Genomic DNA, 23927 nt, shown 5'->3' on the forward strand with positions numbered 1-23927 from the left:
AGAAATTGGCAGTTTTCCTGTAATATTAGGTAGTTGTTTATTTGCAATTTGCAAAGCTGCAGCACACCAGCAATCTTAAATGTCAACGACAGTATACGCTGTGCAGAAAAGGGGTGTGACCAGCGCGTATGCAAGTGTGATTGACAATCCTAAGATTTTCTTCCTGGCTCTTATTGGATGTTTCTGACAGGGACCAGTGTATTTCTTTCTGCAAATGGCAGACGGACCACTGGGAGGAACCAGAAGAGCTGGATTTTTCACAGACCATCTGTTTAATAGTGAGTTCGATTCCAGCTTCCTCCTGCCACATGTCGGTGTGCCCCTGGGCAAGGCACTTAACCTTAAATTGCCTACCAATCTGCGCATCGGTGTATGAATGTGTGAGTGTTAGTGAGTGCGTCTAGGTGAATGTGGCGCAAGTGTAAAGCGCTTTGAGTGGTCTGTATGACTGGAAAGGCGCTATATAAGTTCAGTCCATTTACCATTTAATATTTTACTGTCAGGACATAGTGACAGTTTTAACAAATATAAAGTGTTTCAGCGGATCAGTGTTTAAACTATTCATTAAAGTAAAGTTTGAGGTTGCAACGTTAAAATACAACCCAAAATAAGTAACTAGCATGAAGGCTTAGAGGCCTGTTAGTAATCAGGCTGTTTAGCACCACAATGAAAAAACCACAATGAGAATAAACAATTTTTAAATTGTTATACCCCTAACTAATTTTCTCTGCCCAGACGCAACCTCTTACATGAACCATTCTGATGAACAGGAGGTAGTTCTATAGAAGCAGCGGACGATTAACAGAGAAGACATAACGGTCGCTCTCAGCCTAGCTACCTAGAGAAAGTGTCTGCTCGGATTGACACATACAGGCAGCCTGTACATGTCTCTGTTTGATTCCAGATGGGCCTGCAGTCTGGACTTGGTTCTGAGACGTGTTGATCCAGAATCTGTCCCTGCAGGTATGTTAGTGATGCTTAATTGTGTCCACCTTCGAGTTCCTCAGTCAAAAAGGGTGGACTTGAAAACAATGGTGGCCTTTGAGACAGGCTCCTCCCAGTGGGCGGGGCATGTGAGGTGCAGTCATCCTTCAGTGTGAGTGGCTCAGTTTCCACTCCTCATCCTCATCAGTAACAGTCTTGCTGCTGCTGCTGGGTGAGTACACAGAGAGTAGCTACAGGAGTCCACAGACAGTTGATGTCTTCAATCACACCCTGTTTCTGTCTACAGGTGAGACTGTAAGCTGCAAAAAGATGAAGTGCTCCCTGGTGATCTGCCTGCTCGTCTGCTTCTCTCTGGTTGGATTTGGTATGTCTGGTTCTGACTGACAACTGTTAATAAGGTCATTAATAAGAATATTGATTGTTGGTTCTGTGTGTGAGAAATTAGTCGAGAAACTGGGATATTGGGTTCATCAGAGATTCAGGATTTAAAGGTTTCCAAAAGAAAAAGTTTCCATGTTTGATGTGTTTTAATCTGCTGCTGAAGGTTGAAGGAATTAAATTGAGGGTCTGACCACAAGGGGGCAGCATCTCCGAGCCCTGTCAGTTAGTGATGGGACTTATGGGTCGTTGAGCGGAACCAACCGAATCTTCAAGATCCGTTGAGGCGCCGCCGCTGAAATGATCCGTTTTTAGAAATGTGCATTTTACAAAGAATAGGCAGTTTTACCCCTAATATAGTGTTAAATATATTAATTTTAGAAAACCTGGCATGTGTGGGTGAAATGTACAACCAAATCATCTGTGTTTAGTAAGAATATTTTATTTAAAAAGTGCAAAATAGAACCACAGTATGTTCATACAAAAAAAAACTTTATGTATATATTTTCCCAAAACATAAATACAAAATATTAAAACATAAATATCAAATATCCTTGTAGTTCTTCCCTACAAGTGTGTGCATTACTAGCATTAAAATGCTATATATAATATAGAACGAAAATAAAGAGAAAAATGTAACAAAATAGAAGAAAAAAGGTGAACTTGAGTTGCGTTGGCAAAAATAGAAATCACAAACTGTAGCATTAATTATAACTAACAAGGCAACTGGAAACATGAACCATATGAGGTGTACAAACTTTTTGTTGCACCACTTATTGTTTGTTCCTTGAGCGACGAGCACGCCGTGACCTCCTGCTCTCTCTCCCACTGCATGTGTCGGCGTTGCAGCCATGTCGCACACAGCGCCACAGGTCTGCCGCCATGACTGGTGACCAAAACAACCTGGGAGCAATGAGCCGGCGCCATGTATGCTGGTACCTGCCCCCCTTCTGTTTCTGCATTTATTCGCCTAATTAATATAACATCATTTCAATTACATTGAACTGAACAAGTAGCATTATCAGCAAGCAAAGTAGTAATAAACAAAGAACGTCTCTCACTAAGACTCGAGTCCTTTCGAGTCCTTTCGTTCAAAGTAAGGAGCCGTTCAAAAGAATCGGTTCGATCTGGATCACTAGTCAGAGTCTGAGCAGGAGGCCAACCATGATCAGCCCAGGTTCTATTCAGATCTTTTAGTGAGAGGGTTCAGTTCCCCAGTCCACATCGACACAAAGTGGTTCATTTTCAGCATATTTAAAGGTCCAAACAGACAGAACAGGACTTTTCCAGCACACATTAAAGAGGTTTTATTGTCTTCCAGAGTGAGGTGTGGACAAACTTTTCTTCTGCACGTGCTCTGTAGAGGGTAGTTTCCTGTGCAGGTGTTTACCTGGCTTTCTGCTGCACCTGCTTCAGTTTTCAGAATACTCTTGGTATTGGCTGACTCATAAATGTCCTTCATGATGATGTCTGAGGAAACTAAAAAGCTTCAGGTACAACAGATACCTTGGAACCTCTCTGGATAGAGACTCCTGGGACCGCTCAGGACAACTTTCAGAAACAGTACAAGAACGTTTGGGGAATTCATTTTTTAGGAACAGAAGGTTTAGAGGATTTTACAGGAAGGAACCTTTACAGTTGAAAAATAAAAAGTTTTTAAAAAATCACAACGACATTTTGGGAACCTTTTAGAAACATTCTAGGCACTTTCTGCATATTTTCCAGGGACATTCAAAAGAGTTCACAAAGATTTCAGGAATTTTCCCATAGTCCAAAGAAAGAGAAGTGAAATTTGTGAAATGTCTGATCCAGAACCTGAACCATGGTTAAAGTTCTGCACAGTCTCTGAATCTTTGATGCTGTTCATAAACCACCATTAAGATGAACTCCAGGTGTGCTGCTGTGATTTTAGGATCAGCCATCCGCTGCTACAGCTGTAAGGACTACACCGGTAGCTGCACCAAACAAAGAGACTGCAGCTACGACGACGCATGCCTCACGCTCAACGAAAGAGGTCCGTATGGTACACCTGTCCTCCTGACCTCAGAGATCCCAGCAGCTCAGGTTTGCTTGTTTCTGCTGTTGTTCTGCAGGTGGGATGACCTTTCGTCAGTGTATGAAGTACTCTGACTGTGAGAAGAACCGCCTGTCTCAGATGTTCCCCCAGGTATCTGCTCCATCATTCATACAGCAGCCGACTTCTGGCCGAACCAGAATCAACCAGAGCCTGTATTTACTAAGAACACCATCTGGCTAAATGAACCTTTAGAGCTCAGGTCGATTAAGTTGTCTGATCCAGGACCGGGTCCAACCAGCTCAGGTCGTCACTCACGTTTCTACTCATTTTAATCCTACTGCTGGTCTTGGTCTAAACCAGACAGATGGAGGTAGGAACATCAGTCCTGTCAGAACCCGTCTCTGCACAGTCAGAACCCCTGAATGGACCTGTATATTCAGGTAGTAATTATTTGGTCAAGGACAAATAAACCACAGATCAGGTCTGAAACTAGTCAGAAGACAACCTCTCTCCCAGTCACCCAGCTGGTTCTGGTTCTGTTGGACATTAAAAATGAGCTCTGGGTTCTGTTTGATCCTCTGGTTGGTCTAGAGGTCAGATAGGTTTTACTCTTCAGCCTCTTTGTGTGTTAGGAGTCCTGAACTGATCAACTCCAACTGGAAGCAGGGACTAGTTGCTGAAACACACTGCTGGCTGTCATCTGACCAGCTTGGTTCTGGTACCATCAGAAATGATCACCAGCTCAGACCCTGGTCCTGGTTCCACCAGCTCAGTCCATGTGGCTTTTCTGTCTCGACTGCTTTTGTTTTTGCCCTTTGGTCCACTGATGATGAAAATTCAGCGGGGTTCTGGTTCAGTTTGGTGGAGGTCTCAGTGGCGCTTCCCTTTCAGTTCAGAAACAACAGAAAGGAAGCATGATCTCATCTGTCAGGATGATGCTAAAACGTTTAAGAAGGTTCCACCATGAACAAACAAAAATGCAGCAAAATCTTTAAAAAGCTGGTCAGGCTGGTTTTTATTTGGATTGGCCTGAAATTTCTGGTTCTGATTCTGTTCCTTGTCTATCTCAGACTCTGATCTCACCCATTTAAGGCTGGAGCAGCATCTACTAGATCTCCAAACCCTTAGTTTAGCCTCCCAGAGAGACTTCCAGAACCATCTGTAGATAAGACTGCCCTTCTAGCTTGAAGCTGAAGCTCCTTCAACATCTCAAAAAGGAGACGTTCTGTGCAGGTTCCTCTGGTTCCTGCGGTTCCTTGACCGCACAAAGACCACATCAAACCACTTTGACAGAACACCTGCATAGATGGACTCACAACTGAAATCAGGTCTTTGTGTTTAACACCCTTCTGAGCTGCTCAGAGCTGTTCTCGCTGGTCCAGAATTGTTCTGATGCCGGTCCAAACTGGTTCCGATTCTGGTGCAGACTGGCTCTGCGTTGGATCCAAGCTGGATTGGGGCAGATGGGTCATGTTTTTGGGTTTTCAGTTAAAAACGGATTCTGGTCCAAACTACTCCTGGTTAGTTCTAAACTGATTCTTGTGTAGACTGGTTCTGGTCCAGTCTATGTAGAATACTGCTGATAGTATAAGCTGATTTTTGACCATGTCAATGATTCCTTCCAGGTGTCCAGCTTCTACTTCAAGTGCTGTGACTCTGACCTGTGTAACTCCGCCCCCTCCTGTGCAGCCAGCTCTCTGATTGGTCTGCTGGCCTCCGTGCTGGTCATGTGGTGGTGTGTCCACTGAGGGCTCCGCAGCGCCCCATGCAGTCAGCTTGTGTAACAGACTTATTGATGACCCAGTGTGGGATCTAATCTCAGCTAACAGCAGGATGGGATCAAGTATCAGCATCTTCAGCGCCCCCTGGTGTCCGAATTGATCAGACTGATGGATGGACAGGAAGCTGATGGAGGTCTTTCAGTCATTAATAAAAGACCAAGATGTACCAGATCACATTAATCAATAATTAAACTACAGATCTGATCTGTTCACCTGCTTACTTCCACATTAACTACTGAAATGTTTGAGGAACATGTTCCAGAAACTTCTAGATGTCCTGCTTCTGTAACTGACTCCATCATTGACCTGCAACCAGCTATATCATTAAAAGGGCTTGAAAAGAGAATAAGAAATGTTTCCTCTATTCTTTATGAAACTGTGCTGATTAAAACTCTTACATGAATTTATACGGAAAATAAAACATCTGGAAACACAGAAAAATCCTTCAAACAGCTTGACAAGCACACCTGGAGAAACCTGGAGACACCTGGAGACAGCCGCAGGTGAGCTGCAGAGTCTGCAGGCTAACTAAGACAGACTGCCGCTGCAGCGCCCCCTGCGGATGGAGCACATGAACAACATTCAGATGTTAAAAACCATTTTATTTTAGGTGTTTAATTCTCAAAAATAAATAATGAGAAATTTCTCATCTCCAGCTTTAGGAGTTACATTCAGTGGAAGATGGTTGAAAAAGATTCGACATTAATTGAACTAAACAGAATGAGTCAAAGCTGGAGGATGAATCACTGGGTGTCAGTCAGGACATAAACTGTAGATGGAGGTTTCTCTGAATCTTTAATGAGCAGTTAGAGCAGCTGTACAGGCATGACGAAGATGGAGGGATGTGGTCTAAATCACAATAGAAATGAAAACCATATTAATTTACTCAAAGAAAACTCAACAGATACAAAGTACAGCAGTGGCACCTGCTGGTCATAAACTCACTGCAGGTGCCTATTAACTACTACAGAAGATAATTTACCTTTAACTACTAAGTTAAATGACTTAGGCGTCACATTAATCAAGCCATATAAAACTCAAATAATTACTGATAAGAGCACAGCAGGAAAATAAGTACAGCACCCAACCAATTACACCGCCTGTGCTCAGGGAAGAAAGGTTATCGAGGCGCAGCACGCCAACAACACTTCAATTCAGTTTTATTTATATAGCACCAATTCACAGCACATGTCGTCTCAAGGTTCTTCACAACAGTCAGGTTCATACATTCCAATTAATCCTAACCATTGAACAGTTCAGTCAGATTCAGTTATTTATTCAAATTGGATAAAAAGTTTTTCTATCTAAGGAAACCCAGCAGATTGCATCCAGTCAGTGACTTGCAGCATTCACTCCTCCTGGATGAGCATGTAGAGACAGTGGACAGTCACTGGCGTTGACTTTGCAGCAATCCCTCATACTGAGCATGCATGTAGCGACAGTGGAGAGGAAAAACTCCCTTTTAACAGGAAGAAACCTCCAGCAGAACCAGAACCAGGCTCAGTGTGAGCGGCCATCTGCCACGACCGACTGGAGGTTTGAGAGAACAGAGCAGAGACACAAAGAGAACAAAGAAACACTGATCCAGGAGTACTTTCTATGGGAAGGAAAAGTAAATGTTAATGGATGTAGCTCCTTTAGTCGTTTCATCTAGAAAGAAAGAACAGATAAACTCTGATCCAGTTTTCAAGGTTAGAGTCTGAAAGAGAGAACATAGAGTTAGTTACAGTAGAAGCTCAGTCAGTAGCCATGTCTAGGAGAGAGAAAGGGTTAAACACTGAAAGACAGGGCCATGTGGATCATCTGTAGAAGGTGAGCATTAAGTTGTTACCAGCAGAAGCTCGGACGATTCCCCTCTCCAGAAAGGTGTCACAGGTAGACACAGAGCCAGGCCAGGTGTAGCTTCTAGGAAGAGAAAAGAGAGAATATAAAGTTAAAAACTGAAATAACAGCAAATAATGAAAAATTGGAGAGTAGTGTGAGAATGTAGCGAAGAGGGTGAAAGTGGTCATTATGTCCTCCAGCAGCCTAAGCCTATAGCAGCATAACTACAGAGATAGTTTCAGTTTATTTATTTATATATATTTATTTACAACAGTCCAAATATCGACATAACTTCACATCGCAGGACGAAACTACATCAATACACTCAACTAATTCACCTGTGGGGATTAATAAAGAATGACTTACAATAAGTCAGTAACGCACATCAACTAGAGAAGGGAACAGTCTGCACCACCTAAAGCAACAAAAATCTCACCAATAGGTGGCACCCTTACTCCACCCAGGCTGAAACCAACATCAACTTAACACAACTGCACTGTAAAATGTTCATGTCCAGCAACAAGCATGAGCTTTTCTAACAGATTCCTTTTCACTGACTGTGGATGAGAACCGACTCACCATCTTGAAGGATGGTTGAACATGTAAGTCTTGGTTTATTTGTTTCATAATGAGAGAAATGGCCGACCTTAACCCGTTCTAATGGGGTGCAGCTTTCAGGCGTGGTAACCGAGCTGGGCTCCCTCCTCCTCTACTTCTGGGCAGATCTGAGAGCAGAGTTAGCAAGACGAGAAGCAGAGACAAAACACCAGAAACAGGCTCTGGAAGAGCAACTCTGGCCCGATGAGAAGACAGGAAGAAATCAGGCTTCCACAGAAATGTGATTGGACTATACCAATGCAGTACAAGGGTTACCATGTCAACAGACTCCACTTGAGTCTTGCAGCCTCTCTTGCAGGACAGGATGCCTTTTTAGTTTTTTGCTGCAAAACTGTCAGTTTATAGTTTATTAGCAATGATGTGGATTAATGTGTTAGAAGTGGTCCAGCTTCTTCCCATCTGAGAGAGACAGTCCAACAAACAGGACATGGAAAAGGAACCACCCCTGAGGTCAGAGGTCAAAGTCAAACTCAGCATACAGTCAATTAGGCAATGCAATAAAACATGGTTGTGGATTACCAATAATTTGTTTACTTCTTAAAGACCATTCCTATGTCAAAGGATTGAAAAGAGGTCCTTTGTCTTAAGAATATAGGGAAGGTTTTACTTTTTCTTGGAATGAAGACGAAGGAATTATTCATTTCCAGATAAACTCTCCAGTTATGCGGCTAAACAGATTTACTCCGTAACAAATAAAACCCTGAAATAACCCACACTGAACCGTTAGACCTCATCTGAGTCACATCTGTGTTTAACGTCCACTCAGTGGTGAAAGCAGCAGCAGCCTGAGAACAATGAGCTGGCAGTCAGGTGTCCTCTGCGGGTAGAGAGAGAGCAGCGACCGCCTGGTCAGCTGACTGCTGGCGGGCCAACAGGTCATTTATCAAACTTCTGGTGCTCTTCTCTGCCGTTGCTGCTCTGACCCACAATGAATCGTGGGATATGTAGTCCACTGCACAGGCAACTGAGACTGTGTCCTCTGCCGTCACCTAAGTGAACTGCATGTGCTTCATGGTGATTGCCACTGAAATATTTAGATATAGTTTATGTTTTTAAAGATTTTCCCTAATCGTTGCAGCCCTTGGGCACAGATTAACAGCTTCTGCAAGAGCATAGTGCCAGTCTTAATCACAATGCCAAAACATGAGGGATTGTCTCTGGTTATGTGACCATAGAGTTCTTGGAAAACATGACCCGACATTAATTTGGAATTGGGATGGAGCACCAGTCTTCAAAAGTTCAAAATACAGCATTTAGGCAATTCAGAGTCAGGTTTCGGAACTGCGTCCAGGTGTGAGGGAAAAACACTTTCAAATGTTTGTGTTATGGTTTGGGTCTGGTAAGCCATCCATATTTACATTACTAACACCATTAGTCAAAGAAACGGCATTATGGAGACTGAAGGCGCTGACTGTCAAGGCATACAGGGTAAGCATCATGTTTCTGAAGCGTTTGTGCTGATCTGTAGCTCTCATTCAGTGGCTCGGACGTTACTTTGTAACCCAAAGCAGTTCGGTGGCTTTTATGGCTGGGATTTTTGTTATTACAAAGGTGGATCCATAGGACTGACCTGAACCCCCAGCCCATTTTATTCATGCAATGTCTACATCAGTTGATGATCCCATGTTTGGAACCCCCTTTAATGATGCTTGGTCACCTCCAAATGATGACTGGTTTCATTGCTAAATATCAACACAAGATGCGTCTTGGAATCACTCTGCAACACAAGTCACACCAAGTGTCAAACACTGGGGGCCTTTATGGGATACCTCAACTTTGAGTCCAATAAGTATTTTCATGGAACGCAGTATGTCTCTTTACAAATAGCTACAAAATTCGTTTGAAATGAGAATTTCCTGAAAACGCCAGGCACACAAACATCTCTGGAAATACACAGGTTCAGTCATTTGTTGAAGAGCTTTAAGTCTATAAGTGTAGAACAGTAAAAATGCAACACACTGAATGGAAGTATCAATGGTTCTGGTCATCCCCCACGGCCAGAAAATATCCCGGCTCCACTTCGGCTTGAAACTGTTGAATTAGGTGGAAACCTAAGCTACTGCTTCTGCTATTCTAGATGATTTTGGTTGATGGAGTTCGGCATCAACGTCAGACATGACCAACTAATGAAGACAGGACCATAAAGATGGTTAACTGTGTTTAATTAAAAACTTGGCTGTCTTTAAACACGAGCCCTGGGCATCGGGCATGTTCCAAACCTTGCTGTGTTTCGGTTGAGAGAGTGACTAAATGAATGTACAGAGTTATTTCATACATGAGGTTAGGAAGACTGGAAACCTAAGAGCCATCTGGCCTGATATGGTAATAGTGGGATCCTTGACCAAATCCATATGAACGTTATGAAAGGAGCTGCTACTGCCTTACTCAAAGCCGTTTGACCTATGTGTACATAAAAAGCACATGTATTATAGTAATGGCTTATGTTAGGTGCCAGTCTGAATCAAGAACATAGACAGTAAGCTGAAAGTATTATTTCTGGTTGCTGTTTTAAAGTGTAAAATGATTTAAAACGGCAAAAATCAGTGTATAAATGTGGTTTTTAAACAGTGTGTTCAACCCGACGCTGTTCAGGGAACACCCTCTTCTTCCGGAAGTGTGACGTCACACGTCAACACCGGGGAACAGGAAGCTGACTTTCACAACAAAGCGTGAAGTTGCCACCAGTTTGGGATGCAGGTTTTATTGTGCGCAGTTATGCCTCCTTTAAAGTTGGCTGGGAGTTATGGACCGGGTCCATCTATGGAACCATCGCTGCTGCTGTGCTGAGAACACGGAGAACTGAATCCAGAAGGCTTTTACTTTGAAAGGAACAACCGGACGCCACCACTGCGATCCATCCAGCTTGATGAAGACAGCGGACAGGATGGATCTGTGATCGGAACCGCGCGCGGATCGGAACCATCTGCAGTGACGTTAGCATGGCTGTGAAGGTAAGACCTGACATGGACCCGGACCCGGACCAGGTACCAGAGGTGCAGTAGAAAGTCCGGACAGAAAAACAGCTGATTTCAGAAAACAGCTCGCGCACAGGTACCGTTCGAGCGGTACCTCAAAGATCTGGTGGAGTCCAAAACACACAGATCACCTGCGCACGAGGCTTCCACGTCGGTACTATTAACACCTGCAGAGATCAAAGACAAGGCGGCAAGGTGGGCGGGGCCTACAGGTGAACAGAACACGGAAATAAAACATCGTAGCAGCTGGTAAAGGATTCTGGGAGGTTGACCAGTTTAACCAGCATGGTCCCAGCTGCCTGCTGGTTGGAGACCAGAACCAGAACAAAATCATCTGGTGTCATTCCTCCTTCCTATAGTTAGTTTTAAAAGGGTGTTTTGGATCAGAACCTTCACCCGTCCATATATCACCATGGCAACCGCATAGGGTTTTTCTACATTTGATGACCGGAACCAACCTAAAACAAGGCATGTGGACAGACTGGGCCAGGACTAAAACTAGACGTAGAGTTGGTTTAATCATTGGACCTGCACTGAATAAACCACACATGCAAGAAAACCAGAATCATTGATGCTGTGGTTCCGTTCTGTAGCCTCCAGTGTAAGAAAAACCAGTCAGTAACAAAACAAGGGATTTAACGAACCTTACACCTCAGTTGTTTGGGTTCCCACCCGCCCTGACCATGAAGGTGAAGGAAACAAACACATGTTGGTCTCTGTAGAACCAACACAACAAACAAGCAGAACCATTTGAAGTTTAAATTCAGTCTGGGTACCTGTTTAACGATTCATTTATTCCCAGCAGTCAAGTCGGTTTGGGTCTTTGTTCTGTTTTAGGCTCTGGTTCTGTATGACTTCTCAGCTGAACCTGGAAACAACGAGCTGTCAGTCAGAGAGGGAGAGACGGTGACGATCGTCGACCAGGTACTCTCAGTACTTACAGAAATACTCCCAGAACACACTCAGTACTAACTGGTCTCTGCTGCACAGGCTGTGGGAGGAGGCTGGATCGCAGCTCAGAACTCCAGCGGACAGACTGGGCTGGTACCTGAAGGGTATTTACAGGTGAGTCTGATGATAGGTCACAAACTCAGCTCCTCCTCCAGATCATCATCATCATCTTTCTGCTGTTGGTGGCTATCAAGAACAAACAAATCTCAGCTCAAACTACTTCCTTTAATCATGATTCAGATTGGTGGTGGAGGAGACGGAGAATCCAGGTCAGGGGGCGGGGCTTGCGTCAGGAAAGGCGAGGGATGGGACACTCAAGCTTATGAACAGTCCCCTCCAGGTAATACACACCTGCATTGTTTCATTTGAAAGCAACTGTTCTGAAATGAAAAGTTATCTCCAGCAGCTGTGGAGGATGATGACGGTGAGTGGGACGACGACTGGGATGACCAATCGGTCAGCAGTTACCATGGAAACGGCCCCACGGAGGAGGCCGGGACCTCAGGATGGAGTACCCATGGACACTCCGTCAAGATCTCCCTCAACAAGTAATCACTTCTTCACGACACGTCAACATGAGCTCGACTTTCTGTACCAGAGGTTCAGGAGAGTTTCCAGTGTACTTCAGTGTAGTTCCCAGTACAACACACTGTAGTTCATGGCACAATCAAGTATAACTCTCAAGAGATTCTAGTAAAGTTCCCAGTACAGCACAGTTTAGTTCTTAGTACAACTTCATAAAGATTCCAGCATTATCCAGAATAGTTTAGAGCAGAATCCAGCATAGTTCCCAGTAAAACACAGTATAGTTCCCAGTAGAATCCAGTGTTGCGGTTTGTCCTTAGGTTCCCATTCTCCAAAGGACCGAGCCCAGAAGTCTTCCTATTGACCAGTCCGCCTGGGAACGACAGAGACAGCCTTCCTGTCTATGTGAGTCATCACTGTGATTGGTCACTGTCATAGATCCCTGTTTTATGCGCCGTGATTGACTCCTGCTTTCCGTCCAATCAGATGGGGGAGGTGGGACCAGTCTGGCTTTACCCCATGTCTGCTCTGGACTGCATCATCGCTGATCCAAAGAAAGAGTCCAAACTATATGGACTGAAGAGCTTCATTGAGTACCAGATCACTCCCAATGTGAGCCCACTGTCTGCAATACACTGTAGTATTCTAGAGTAGTCTGTAGTACTGCACATTGTTCTGTAGTACTCTGTAGTAGTCTGTAGTACTCATTATGACGGTGACACTCAAAATGACATTGTCCTGCAGACCACCAACAGACCAGTCAATCATCGCTACAAGCACTTTGATTGGCTGTATGAGCGTCTGCTAGAGAAGTTTGGCTCCTTGCTGCCAATCCCCTCCCTGCCTGACAAACAAGTGACAGGTAAGCTGTCGCTATAGCAACGAAACCTGACTCAAACAGCTGTATAACCCAACCAACCTGCTAAACATCTACTCCACTTTATCTGTTTAACACCTGTAACATTTCTATGGTCTACTACCTTCTGCATCACTGAGTTTGATCTGGTCTCTCAGGTAGGTTTGATGAGGACTTCATCAGGATAAGGATGGAGCGCTTGCAGGCCTGGATGACTCGGATGTGTCGCCACCCCGTGGTCTCTCAGAGTGAAGTCTTCCAGCTCTTCCTCACCTACAAGGATGAGAGGGTAGGTTAGGGCCTACACCCTGCAGGTGAGGTCTCATAGATGTGAGGAAATCTGGTTCTTTGTGCTGATTGGCTTTGGTGGTTTTCTGATGTTTCAGGACTGGAAATCTGGGAAAAGAAAGGCGGAGAAAGATGAGACAGTGGGTCCGATGATGTTCAGCCTGGTTGAACCTGATGCTGCAGAGCTGGATGTGGCCCAAGTGTAAGCTACCTGTCTGAGTGCAGTCCACACTGCAGTTGGTTTTTACAGTAGGCAGCAGGTTTCTAGAGTTTGCAGCAGGTTTCTAGAGTCTGCAGCAGGTTTCTAGAGTCTGCAGCAGGTTTCTAGAGTCTGCAGCAGGTCTTTACAGTCTGCAGCAGGTTTCTAGAGTCTGCAGCAGGTTTCTACAGTCTGCAGCAGGTTTCTAGAGTCTGCAGCAGGTTTCTAGAGTCTGCAGCAGGTCTTTACAGTCTGCAGCAGGTCTTTACAGTCTGCAGCAGGTTTCTAGAGTCTGCAGCAGGTGATTACATTGTGTTTAGATGAGTATTGTTGTGCAGGGAACAGAAGTGTGAGCACTACAGTCGGTTTACCAAGTCTATGGACGATGGAGTCAGAGAACTGCTGAACGTCGGACACACACATTGGAAACGCTGCACTGGACGTCAGTAAAACCAGCATACATACTCTTTTTACACACAGTTATCAGGGTTTACTCATCTGTATCCACCATGTCCTCCACCTTGTCACTCAGCCACTTTCTACCATCTCATCACATATGCACCCTGTCTTCCACTTCATAATGCATGCATCCCATCCTCTACCTCCTGACACATGTACTATGTTCTCCAGGTTGTGACCTATGTTCTCTGTCCTCCACCCCATGATGTGTGCATTATGTTCTCCGTCAGTTCCTCACCAGTGCATATTATTCACCTCTGCTTTTTGTGATGCAGCTCTGCCTAAAGAGTACGAGCGGATTGGTCAAGCCTTCAAGAACCTCTCGACTGTGTTCAACAGCAGCAAGTATCCAGGTGAGGTCAATCAGAGGTAAAGGGGTTAAGCCATGGTGCTTTCAAGAACGCTGGAACATCTAAGTTTTTGAAATTTCACTTTGATTAAAGGAAATGTTTATGTTATAGGAGAGGAGACGCTGACGAACGCATTGACAGCAGCTGGAAAAACATATGAGGAGATCGCTCAGATCGTTGCGCAACAGGTAGCATACAACCACATACACACACAGACACAAGCACACACACAAATAAAAACACCTTTTAATATGAATCAACGTGATGTTTTCAGCCACAGAAAGATCTCCACTTCTTGCTGGAGACCAACAGCGAATATAAAGGCTTGCTGGGATGCTTCCCTGAAATAATCTGTGTACACAAGGTACTGCTGGTATTATACACATTAACACTAGGTTCTAATACACTGGATCTGTTAAACAGCACTGTTGTCCAAAGTCAGTTCTTAAGGGCTGGTGTCCTGCATGTTTTAGATGTTTCCCAGGTTCAGTGCGCTTCTATCAAATGAACGAGTCATTAACAGGTTCCTACACCACCCAACATGTCCAGAAGCCAATTCTCCACCAGAACCAGCTGTGTTAGAGCAGAAACCCCTTTATAAAACATCCAGGACAGCGGCCCTATAGGACTGGAGTTGGCCAACCCTGATCTAGAGCATCAAAGCCAGTGGACACATAGAAGAAAATGACTGAAAGAAGCTCTTTTTAGTGATTACTTTCATTTATTGTGGCTTTTATTTTGAAGAATTCTCTTTAACGTTGTTTGTAGTTTTATTTTTTCAAAGCTCCTGGTCTCAGAGCTTTTGTTTAAGTATGCTGTTTTATTCAGTTACGCTTTTATTTTGTACTTTGGCAAAAATCAGTTTAAACTTTTATTATGTAGATTTATAATATTAGAGCATTTCATGATGGTTTACAGCTTTTTTGTAATTTTTCAATTAAATCTTTAATTTTGTAGTTTTTTTAATGAGTTCAACCAAATTTTTTTGTTTAGTTTTGTGTAGTTTTATTCTATCAAAGTTTTCAAATAAAGGCTTTTATTTTGTAGCTTTCAGGTTATTCAGTGTAAATAACTGCATCATATAAACACAGCCTATGGGCGGGGCTTAATGAAGGGACCATGCTTTGCGTGTAGGCTGCAGTGGAGAAGGTGAAGGAAGCCGATCGTCTGGTTTCTGCAGGAAGGATCAGCAGCAGCGACAAGAAGCTCATGAACCAGCGCCTCAGCTGCATGAACTACTCCCTGCAAGGTGACTGGACTACAAACAGTACATCACACTGAGCGCACTCAGAACCTAACATGTCACTTCCTGTCTCCTCCAGCTGAGATGAACCATTTCCACAGCAACCGGATCTATGACTACAACCGAGTATTGCAGTTCTACCTGGAGCAACAGGTGGCCTTCTACCAACAGGTAAGCTGACAGGAGGGGAAGAGGTAGGGTCTGGAAAGGTGAGCCGACCTGTGACATCACCTCCTGTGTGCTCTCTGATTGGACAGATTACAGACAAGCTGAGAGAAGCTCTCAGTCATTTCACCACCCTGTGAGGATGGAGCCTGGTGAAGTCATCTTCCGTTACTATCTTAACAAATTAAAAGCCTTTGAACTGTTTTAACAAAATAGAAGCCTTGATGTTTTCTTAACAAAATAAAAGCCTTTTACCTGTTACTGAGGTGGTCACATGAGACTACCAGTTTCTGTTTTGATTTATTTCAAAATATTTTTCACTCTTATTCCTGATGATTTGTCTAAAACAATAAATAACGTTTCTACCTCGTCACTCAGTTCTGTCTTTAATGTTCTAACAGTGGAACAGTGGGCGTTTTCCATGTCCTCCAACCGTTTCATTCATATTATGACATCAGAGAGGGAGAATGGGCTTCTGCAATAAAACTCAAACCAATGATTGTGTCACAGCACTTTATAACCTATATAGAGTCACTACAGGGGGGAGTAACTGTAACCATTTTGACAAGGATTCACCATCAAAGACCTCGGCTAGAAGAGAGAGCCGAGCTCCGGTTGGGACAAACAACCTAATAGGATAACCTGGGACTGCTTCACAGCGGTTACACTTTATAACCTATATAGAGTCACTACAGGAGGGAGTAACTGTAACCAACTCTGACAGGGTTTCACCATCAAAGACCTCGGCTAGAAGAGAAGGCCGAGCTCCGGTTGGGACAAACAACCTACTAGGATAACCTGGGACTGCTTCATAGCGGTTACACTTTATAACCAATATAGTCACTACAGGGGGGAGTAACTGTAACCATTTTGACAAGGATTCACCATCAAAGACCTCGGCTAGAAGAGAAGGCCGAGCTCCTGTTGGGACAAACAACCTACTAGGATAACATGGGACTGCTTCACAGTGGTTACACTTTATAACCTATATAGAGTCACTACAGGAGGGAGTAACTGTAACCAACTAAAAGGGTTTCTCTATTAAGACCTCAGCTAACAACCCGCTGGGATAACCTGTTACCTGTGGGTACACTCTGATATCAGCAGCAACAGTGGGTTTGTTTCAAATAAATGGAGCAGAGTTTGTTTCTTTGGATGGTCCGCTTCATTTCAACAGGTCTGAGAGCTCATCCTAATTTGGGCTCAATTTCAACAGACCAGAATCTTTATTATTTTCTGTAACATACAAAGCACTACTTGCAGAGAGAATGGCTGTGGATTCTGAGCCTGGTTCGGGTTCTGCTGGAGGTTTCTTCCCGTTAAAGAGTTGTTGCTTTGCACCTTGACTACAGGATCATTCAGCATAATTAACTGAACCTGACTGCATCGTTCTAGAAAGGTTGGATCCAAATGGATTCAACAGGAGTCTTGATTAGACTGATTATATATTTCTGTATATAAACTGGATTTGTTTATCTTGACGCTGTAAACTGCTGCAGTATAAAGAAACTGAACTGGACTGGAATGAAAGTTCTGTGATTTTTGGACCTTTTTTTCATTCCAGGCGAGTTTTAAAGAGTTAATCTGGTAAACCAGAAGAACCATTCAGAAGTTCTGATCCAAACCAGCAGAGAATCAAAGAACTGACACTACTTCTACTGACTATTATTATTATTACTATGATTAATATTATTATCATTACTATTATTATCATTATTATCATTACTATTATTATCATTACTTTGATTATCATTATTATCATTATCATTACTATGATTATCATCAATATTACTATTATTATCATTATTGTTATTATCATTACTATTATTATCATTATTAATATTACTATGATTATCATTATTATTATCATTACTATTATTATCATTACTATGATTATCATTAATATTACTATTATTATCATTATTATTATCATTACTATTATTATCATTATTAATATTACTATGATTATCATTAATATTACTATTATTATCATTATTGTTATTATCATTACTATTATTATCATTATTAATATTACTATGATTATCATTATCGTTATTATCATTACTATTATCATCATTACTATTATTATCATTACTATTATTATCATTATTAATATTACTATGATTATCATTATTATCATTACTATTATTATCATTACTATGATTATCATTAATATTACTATTATTATCATTATTGTTATTATCATTACTATTATTATCATTATTAATATTACTATGATTATCATTATTATCATTACTATTATTATCATTACTATGATTATCATTAATATTACTATTATTATCATTATTAATATTACTATGATTATCATTATTATCATTACTATTATTATCATTATTAATATTACTATTATTATCATTGCTATTATTATCATTACTATGATTATCATTATTATCATTACTATTATTATCATTACTATTATTATCATTATTAATATTACTATTATTATCATTATTGTTATTATCATTACTATTATTATCATTACTATGATTATCATTAATATTACTATTATTATCATTATTGTTATTATCATTACTATTATTATCATTATTAATATTACTATGATTATCATTATTGTTATTATCATTACTATTATTATCATTACTATGATTATCATTATTATCATTACTATTATTATCATTACTATGATTATCATTAATATTACTATTATTATCATTATTAATATTACTATGATTATCATTATTAATATTACTATGATTATCATTATTATCATTACTATTATTATCATTATTATTACTATGATTATCATTATTATCATTACTATTATTATCATTACTATTATTATCATTACTATTATTATCATTACTATGATTATCATTAATATTACTATTATTATCATTATTGTTATTATTATTATTATTATCATTATTAATATTACTATGATTATCATTATTATCATTACTATTATTATCATTATTAATATTACTATGATTATCATTATTATCATTACTATTATTATCATTATTAATATTACTATTATTATCATTACTATTATTATCATTACTATGATTATCATTATTAATATTACTATTATTATCATTACTATGATTATCATTATTATCATTGCTATTATTATCATTACTATGATTATCATTAATATTACTATTATTATCATTATTGTTATTATCATTACTATTATCATTATTAATACTACTATGATTATCATTAATATTACTATTATTATCATTATTGTTATTATCATTACTATTATTATCATTATTAATATTACTATGATTATCATTATTATCATTACTATTATTATCATTACTATGATTATCATTAATATTACTATTATTATCATTATTATTATCATTACTATTATTATCATTATTAATATTACTATGATTATCATTAATATTACTATTATTATCATTATTGTTATTATCATTACTATTATTATCATTATTAATATTACTATGATTATCATTACTATTATTATCATTACTATTATTATCATTATTAATATTACTATGATTATCATTATTATCATTACTATTATTATCATTACTATGATTATCATTAATATTACTATTATTATCATTATTGTTATTATCATTACTATTATTATCATTATTAATATTACTATGATTATCATTACTATTATTATCATTATTATTATCATTACTATTATTATCATTATTAACATTACTATGATTATCATTATTGTTATTATCATTACTATTATTATCATTATTAATATTACTATGATTATCATTACTATTATTATCATTATTAATATTACTATGATTATCATTATTATCATTACTATTATTATCATTACTATGATTATCATTACTATTATTATCATTATTGTTATTACTATTATTACAATTACTTTGATTATCATTATTATCATTATCATTACTATTATTATCATTATTAATATTACTATTATTATCATTACTATGATTATCATTACTATGGTTATCATTATTATGGTTATCATTATTATCATTACTATGATTATCATTATTAATATTACTATGATTATCATTATCATTATTAACATTACTATGATTATCATTATTGTTATTATCATTACTATTATTATCATTATTAATATTACTATGATTATCATTATTATCATTACTATTATTATCATTACTATGATTATCATTAATATTACTATTATTATCATTATTGTTATTATCATTACTATTATTATCATTATTAATATTACTATTATTATCATTACTATGATTATCATTACTATGGTTATCATTATTATCATTACTATTATTATCATTACTATGATTATCATTATTGTTATTACCATGCATCTTCATCGCATCTGTGTCCCTGTGAAGGTTCTGCTGTCGCTGTTTTCTGCAGTATTTCTGCAGGGCTTCTTGCGGGTGACGTTTGTCTCCCCTCGTCTCCAGCGGTGGGAGGTTCTTCCTCTAAAGTTCAGCCTGCAGTCCTCCTCGCTCTTTGCAGGGCTCTAAATCTGACTTTCCCTGGACCCTGTTCAAACCCGCACTGGACCGAGCCGAACCCTTCTGTCTGAGCTGTAAGTCTTGCAATACAAACTCCGCCGTTAGCTGATGCAAACTGCACCGTTTTTTAAACTTTGCTCGGTGTTTGTACATCCCGGTTGGATCAGAACCGAACCACCTGCGACAGGATAAGGCGCGTGGATTGTCCTGCTGGAGAAGAACACCTGGATGGTTACTGCCAGCAGGTACATGAGGATGTTAATCTGCTGTCTGATCACGGAACAGCAGATAACCTGTATCTACCGAGCGCGCTGCAGTGAAATCAGGGATCTGATTGGTGACCCACAAACAGAACCTGCAGGGTGGTGGTTCTGTCTGGACTCAGACAATCTGAGCCGAATTGAAGCTGAGGGTCAGTTTAATGTTAAAGTGGTAAATAAATATCGGTTTCAGGGATCTGAACTGTGTAGAGGACGCAGAAAAGCTGAAATTGACAGATTTCTGAATGGAGTCTGGTGGTTTCTGTGGGAACAAATCAAAGTGCTTTACGACCCTCTAACTGCTGCTGCTTTATGGGTTGATGGTGGTGAGTCTGAGGGGTCAGATGAACCTCAGCATGACACAGGTTTCAAGTTCTGATCCGGTCTGATACCCGGGCAGGTTCTGTGGGTGGTTTAGTCAGTTACTGTCCTGTTGTTCCGACTGTGTTTACTGCTAACTGATGCTGTGCAGAACCTGACTCAACTTCTTCATCTTGACTGAAAACTGCAACCCCTGGTTCTCCTCTGACCATCTGGATCTCTGCAGCATCGAACCTACTCTTTCTGTCTGCTGCATTAAGGCCAATAGATTCTGTGCAAGAACATAGAAATCTCTTCTTTTACTCCAGGAACAAGGACAACGTTGTTTCTGGCCCGTTTCTGACCCTTAGAGAGATTTCATGGTTCTGTTCTACTACAGCCTTTGAATATAAAACTGTTCAGAAACCATGAAACCTATCAAGTTCTGCCCAGAAGAACTCCCAGCCAAAGCTGCAGGCTGATGTTCTCTGTCCTTGTGTAGTAAGTGTTGGCCTTCAGTTTAGATGTTTTTGCCCTTTGAACTACGCCACCATCAGTGATTTTCTTTTTCTCCTCCTCCGATTCCTACAGCTGCAGCTCCTTTCAACCTCCAATTGGCTCTTTGTTGCTGCAATAAACCTTTTATTTTAAAGGTCATGACCCTTCAGCCTAAAGCGTCCTGCTGGGTTTGTGTTCTGCAGCTGAAGCTCCAGTGAGATCTCCTGTCGTCCATCTGTGGGACCAGCTCTCCCAGTACCTCCCAGAATGCTTCAGGACAAACAGGAAGAGCTTTAAACAGACCAGACAAAAAAATCTTCTTTTCTGTGTTGAAATGTGGTTAAATTGGTTTGTTATAGAATGGAAAACGTCAGATGTTCAACAATTATTGATGTTTTTAGCTAAAAAGATGCGTTTTTCTCAAACTGACGTCCAGAAATCTGAAGGATGTTCAGGTTTTAATCAATGATAAGGAGCGGTTAAGAGATGTGAGGAGAATGTCTGCTGTTTTCAGAGATGATCGACCCGTCTGTCGGTTCTGTTACTGATCACTGATTATCTGAGGCATCCTGAAACAGAACCTGCTGCTGTCCATCTGGGTTCAGCAGTAAAACCTTCAGGCTTACAGCCTCCTGTGGTCCTCACAATCAGCTTATTGTTCTTCATCACTCTGACCTCCATCCTCCTCCTCCTCCAGCTGATCGACACCATCAGCTGAATCGGAGCTGCAGGGTGTTCTTCCAGCAGCCTGAGGAGGGTCAACATGAGGCCCGCTGGCCGACTCAGGGTCACTGATCAGCAGTCGCTCTGAAACAACTGAGGGAAAATATCCCGATTTTAAATGTATTTATTGATGAGATATTATGACGCTCCTGATTATTTAATTACATTTTTATTACTTATACTGTCTTGGTATTAATAATGCCCACTGATCATTTCCTGTTATATCAGTCAGACTGTTTCTAGTAATCAGTCCTCGTTAACCTCATCACAGGAAGCAAAACTTCACAGAGTCTACTGACCTTCAGCGTTCTGAACAACCTGCAACTGGTTCAGAGAGGTTCTGGTCCGATATATGTAAAATGCATTACATTAATCCAGATGGGATGAAGCAGAATCCTGAATTATCATTTCCAGTTCAGGACAAGAGGCGATGGATTCAAGCTTGGCAGAAACAGAGACGAGACGAGACATGATTATCCAGAAAAGTGTGAGGTTCTTACTGGTTCTTCCAAGGGTTCTAACTAAGGCCCAGCGATCTCCTTGATCATAACGTTAGAGTATGGCCCACTCTGGCCCTCTTCTCTTGCATCTGGAACCTTTCCAAGATGAGCAACCAGTCCAAGCTAGTGGAGCTGAACCTCAACCAGAACCTCATGCTGGCTCTAAATTTAGATTCATGTTCTGGTTCTGGCTTCTGACTAATTGCCTCCTGTCTTTCAGCTGGAAACTCTCTATGATGAGTGTAAGCACCAGTGACCTCTCTGAGCTGGTGGAGCTGTGGGAGGAGCTGAACCTGACTGCCGCCCCGTCCAATCTGTCTCGAGTGGAGACCTTGATGTGTTCTGGTGCCATCAGCCACGCCACACTTCTCCACTTTCTCTCCATCTTCTATATCTTCATCTTCCTGGTGGGTCTGGCCTCCAATGTCCTGGTGTTCTGGGTGAACCTGTGTCCTGACAGGAACCGGTACCAGTCTCACCTGTACGTGGTGAACCTTGCGGTGGCTGACCTGTGCGTGGTGCTGACCCTACCGGTCTGGGCGACATCTCTGCTGCAGGGCGGACTCTGGCCGTTTGGAGAGGCTGTCTGCAAAGTCACCCATCTGGTGTTTGGCGTCAACCTGTTCAGCAGCATCTTCTTCCTCACCTGCATGAGCGTTGACAACTACCTGTCCATCACTCTGCTCCCCGGTGCCCTCAGCAGCAGTAGGAGAAAGATGCTGCAGCAGCTGATCTGTGCTCTGGTCTGGCTGCTGGCGTTGGTGGCGTCCATCCCTGACACCTACTTCCTGCAGGCTGTAAGGTCTCCTTACCGTGACGGCACCGTGTGTCGACCCGTGTACCCGTCAGAAAACCCCAGGGACTGGATAGTGGGAGTCCAGCTCAGCTTCTTCGTGCTTGGCTTTGCCATCCCCTTTCCAATCATCGCCATCTTCTACCTTCTCCTGGCAGCATCCATTGCTCCCAACCCGGACCAGGAGTACAGGATCGGCCGGCGGATTGTCCTGTCCTATGTCCTGGTGTTCCTGGTTTGCTGGCTGCCGTTCCACGCTGTCCTGCTGTTGGACACTCTGACTCTGCTGAACGTCCTGCCCTTCACCTGCCGGCTGGAGAGCTTCCTGGATGTGGCGCTGCACCTGACGCAGTGCTTCTCTTTGGTGCACTGCTGCGTGAACCCCATCCTGTACAACTTCTTGCACCGAAACTACAGTTATGACCTTATGAAGGCCTTCATCTTCCAGTACTCAGCCAGAACTGGGCTGGCTAGGCTCATCGACAGCTCACAGACCTCAGAGACTGAGAACTCTGTAGTAATGCTGGACCACAATGATCCGATCTGAACCATGCTGAAGGAAGGCTTCCTTAACACAGGAAATCTGCTGGTCCTTTTTATCTGTCAATCTTTACCTGCTCTTGGGGATGTTATCAGCAGGAACTACGTCTACAACCTCATGAACGCCTTTATCTTCTGGTACCAGGACAGTGCCAAAATCTTCATCAACACCTCAGCCCTGCAGTCATGATGGACCACAGCGGTCCAGTTTGAGGTAAACCAAAGGATGGCTTCCTAAGGACTTCTTCGGAGATCCAACATTGG

General features: G+C 41.3%; 3 protein-coding genes and 1 long non-coding RNA gene across 7 annotated transcripts; 3 read left to right on the forward strand and 1 right to left on the reverse strand.

Annotated features, from left to right (window-relative positions):
* Positions 1–1080: 1080 nt before the first annotated feature.
* Positions 1081–5474, forward strand: LOC124861734 (CD59 glycoprotein-like). Its single transcript, XM_047355665.1, has 5 exons — positions 1081–1156; positions 1232–1309; positions 3236–3337; positions 3417–3490; positions 4966–5474. Exons 2-5 carry the CDS (start codon positions 1255–1257, stop codon positions 5086–5088), a joined length of 354 nt encoding a protein of 117 aa, XP_047211621.1. The 5' UTR covers positions 1081–1156; positions 1232–1254; the 3' UTR covers positions 5089–5474.
* On the reverse strand, positions 5029–13119 carry LOC124861735. The gene is made up of 2 exons (XR_007036729.1): positions 12995–13119; positions 5029–5970 (listed from the first exon to the last, which is right to left on the reverse strand). It is a non-coding gene; the product is annotated as an uncharacterized LOC124861735 (long non-coding RNA).
* LOC124861732 (sorting nexin-9-like) lies at positions 10251–15947 on the forward strand. 3 transcript variants are annotated; one of them, XM_047355662.1, is made up of 17 exons: positions 10251–10514; positions 11376–11462; positions 11529–11603; positions 11730–11829; positions 11893–12037; positions 12335–12419; positions 12501–12626; positions 12759–12876; positions 13029–13159; positions 13257–13360; positions 13696–13799; positions 14092–14169; positions 14278–14354; positions 14441–14530; positions 15301–15415; positions 15489–15580; positions 15667–15947. In XM_047355662.1, exons 1-17 carry the CDS (start codon positions 10503–10505, stop codon positions 15712–15714), a joined length of 1587 nt encoding a protein of 528 aa, XP_047211618.1. In that variant the 5' UTR covers positions 10251–10502; the 3' UTR covers positions 15715–15947. The 3 variants fall into 3 exon arrangements, with proteins under 3 accessions (XP_047211618.1, XP_047211619.1, XP_047211620.1); XM_047355663.1 differs by having other exon boundaries at positions 10254–10514; positions 11896–12037; XM_047355664.1 differs by lacking the exon at positions 10251–10514 and adding an exon at positions 10542–11227.
* A 3993-nt stretch (positions 15948–19940) lies between these two features.
* LOC124861276 (atypical chemokine receptor 3-like) lies at positions 19941–23678 on the forward strand. 2 transcript variants are annotated; one of them, XM_047354851.1, is made up of 2 exons: positions 19941–20123; positions 22551–23678. In XM_047354851.1, the coding sequence occupies exon 2, from the start codon at positions 22564–22566 to the stop codon at positions 23668–23670; it is 1107 nt and encodes a 368-aa protein (XP_047210807.1). In that variant the 5' UTR covers positions 19941–20123; positions 22551–22563; the 3' UTR covers positions 23671–23678. The 2 variants fall into 2 exon arrangements, with proteins under 2 accessions (XP_047210807.1, XP_047210806.1); XM_047354850.1 differs by lacking the exon at positions 19941–20123 and adding an exon at positions 20141–20294.
* The last annotated feature ends 249 nt before the right edge of the window (positions 23679–23927 follow it).

Source organism: Girardinichthys multiradiatus, chromosome 24, assembly GCF_021462225.1.
Source record: "Girardinichthys multiradiatus isolate DD_20200921_A chromosome 24, DD_fGirMul_XY1, whole genome shotgun sequence".
Classification (NCBI taxonomy): Eukaryota; Metazoa; Chordata; class Actinopteri; order Cyprinodontiformes; family Goodeidae; genus Girardinichthys; species Girardinichthys multiradiatus.

Bases quoted from the DNA above. Each gene is read 5' to 3' on its own strand.
- LOC124861734 (XM_047355665.1), top strand. From the start codon at position 1,255: ATGAAGTGCTCCCTGGTGATCTGCCTGCTCGTCTGCTTCTCTCTGGTT. The intron at 3,338-3,416 runs GTCCGTATGGTA...GTTGTTCTGCAG, and splicing joins CCTCACGCTCAACGAAAGAG to GTGGGATGACCTTTCGTCAG. The intron at 3,491-4,965 runs GTATCTGCTCCA...GATTCCTTCCAG, and splicing joins TGTCTCAGATGTTCCCCCAG to GTGTCCAGCTTCTACTTCAA.
- LOC124861732 (XM_047355662.1), top strand. The intron at 12,038-12,334 runs GTAATCACTTCT...GTTTGTCCTTAG, and splicing joins GTCAAGATCTCCCTCAACAA to GTTCCCATTCTCCAAAGGAC. The intron at 13,800-14,091 runs GTCAGTAAAACC...TTTGTGATGCAG, and splicing joins TTGGAAACGCTGCACTGGAC to CTCTGCCTAAAGAGTACGAG.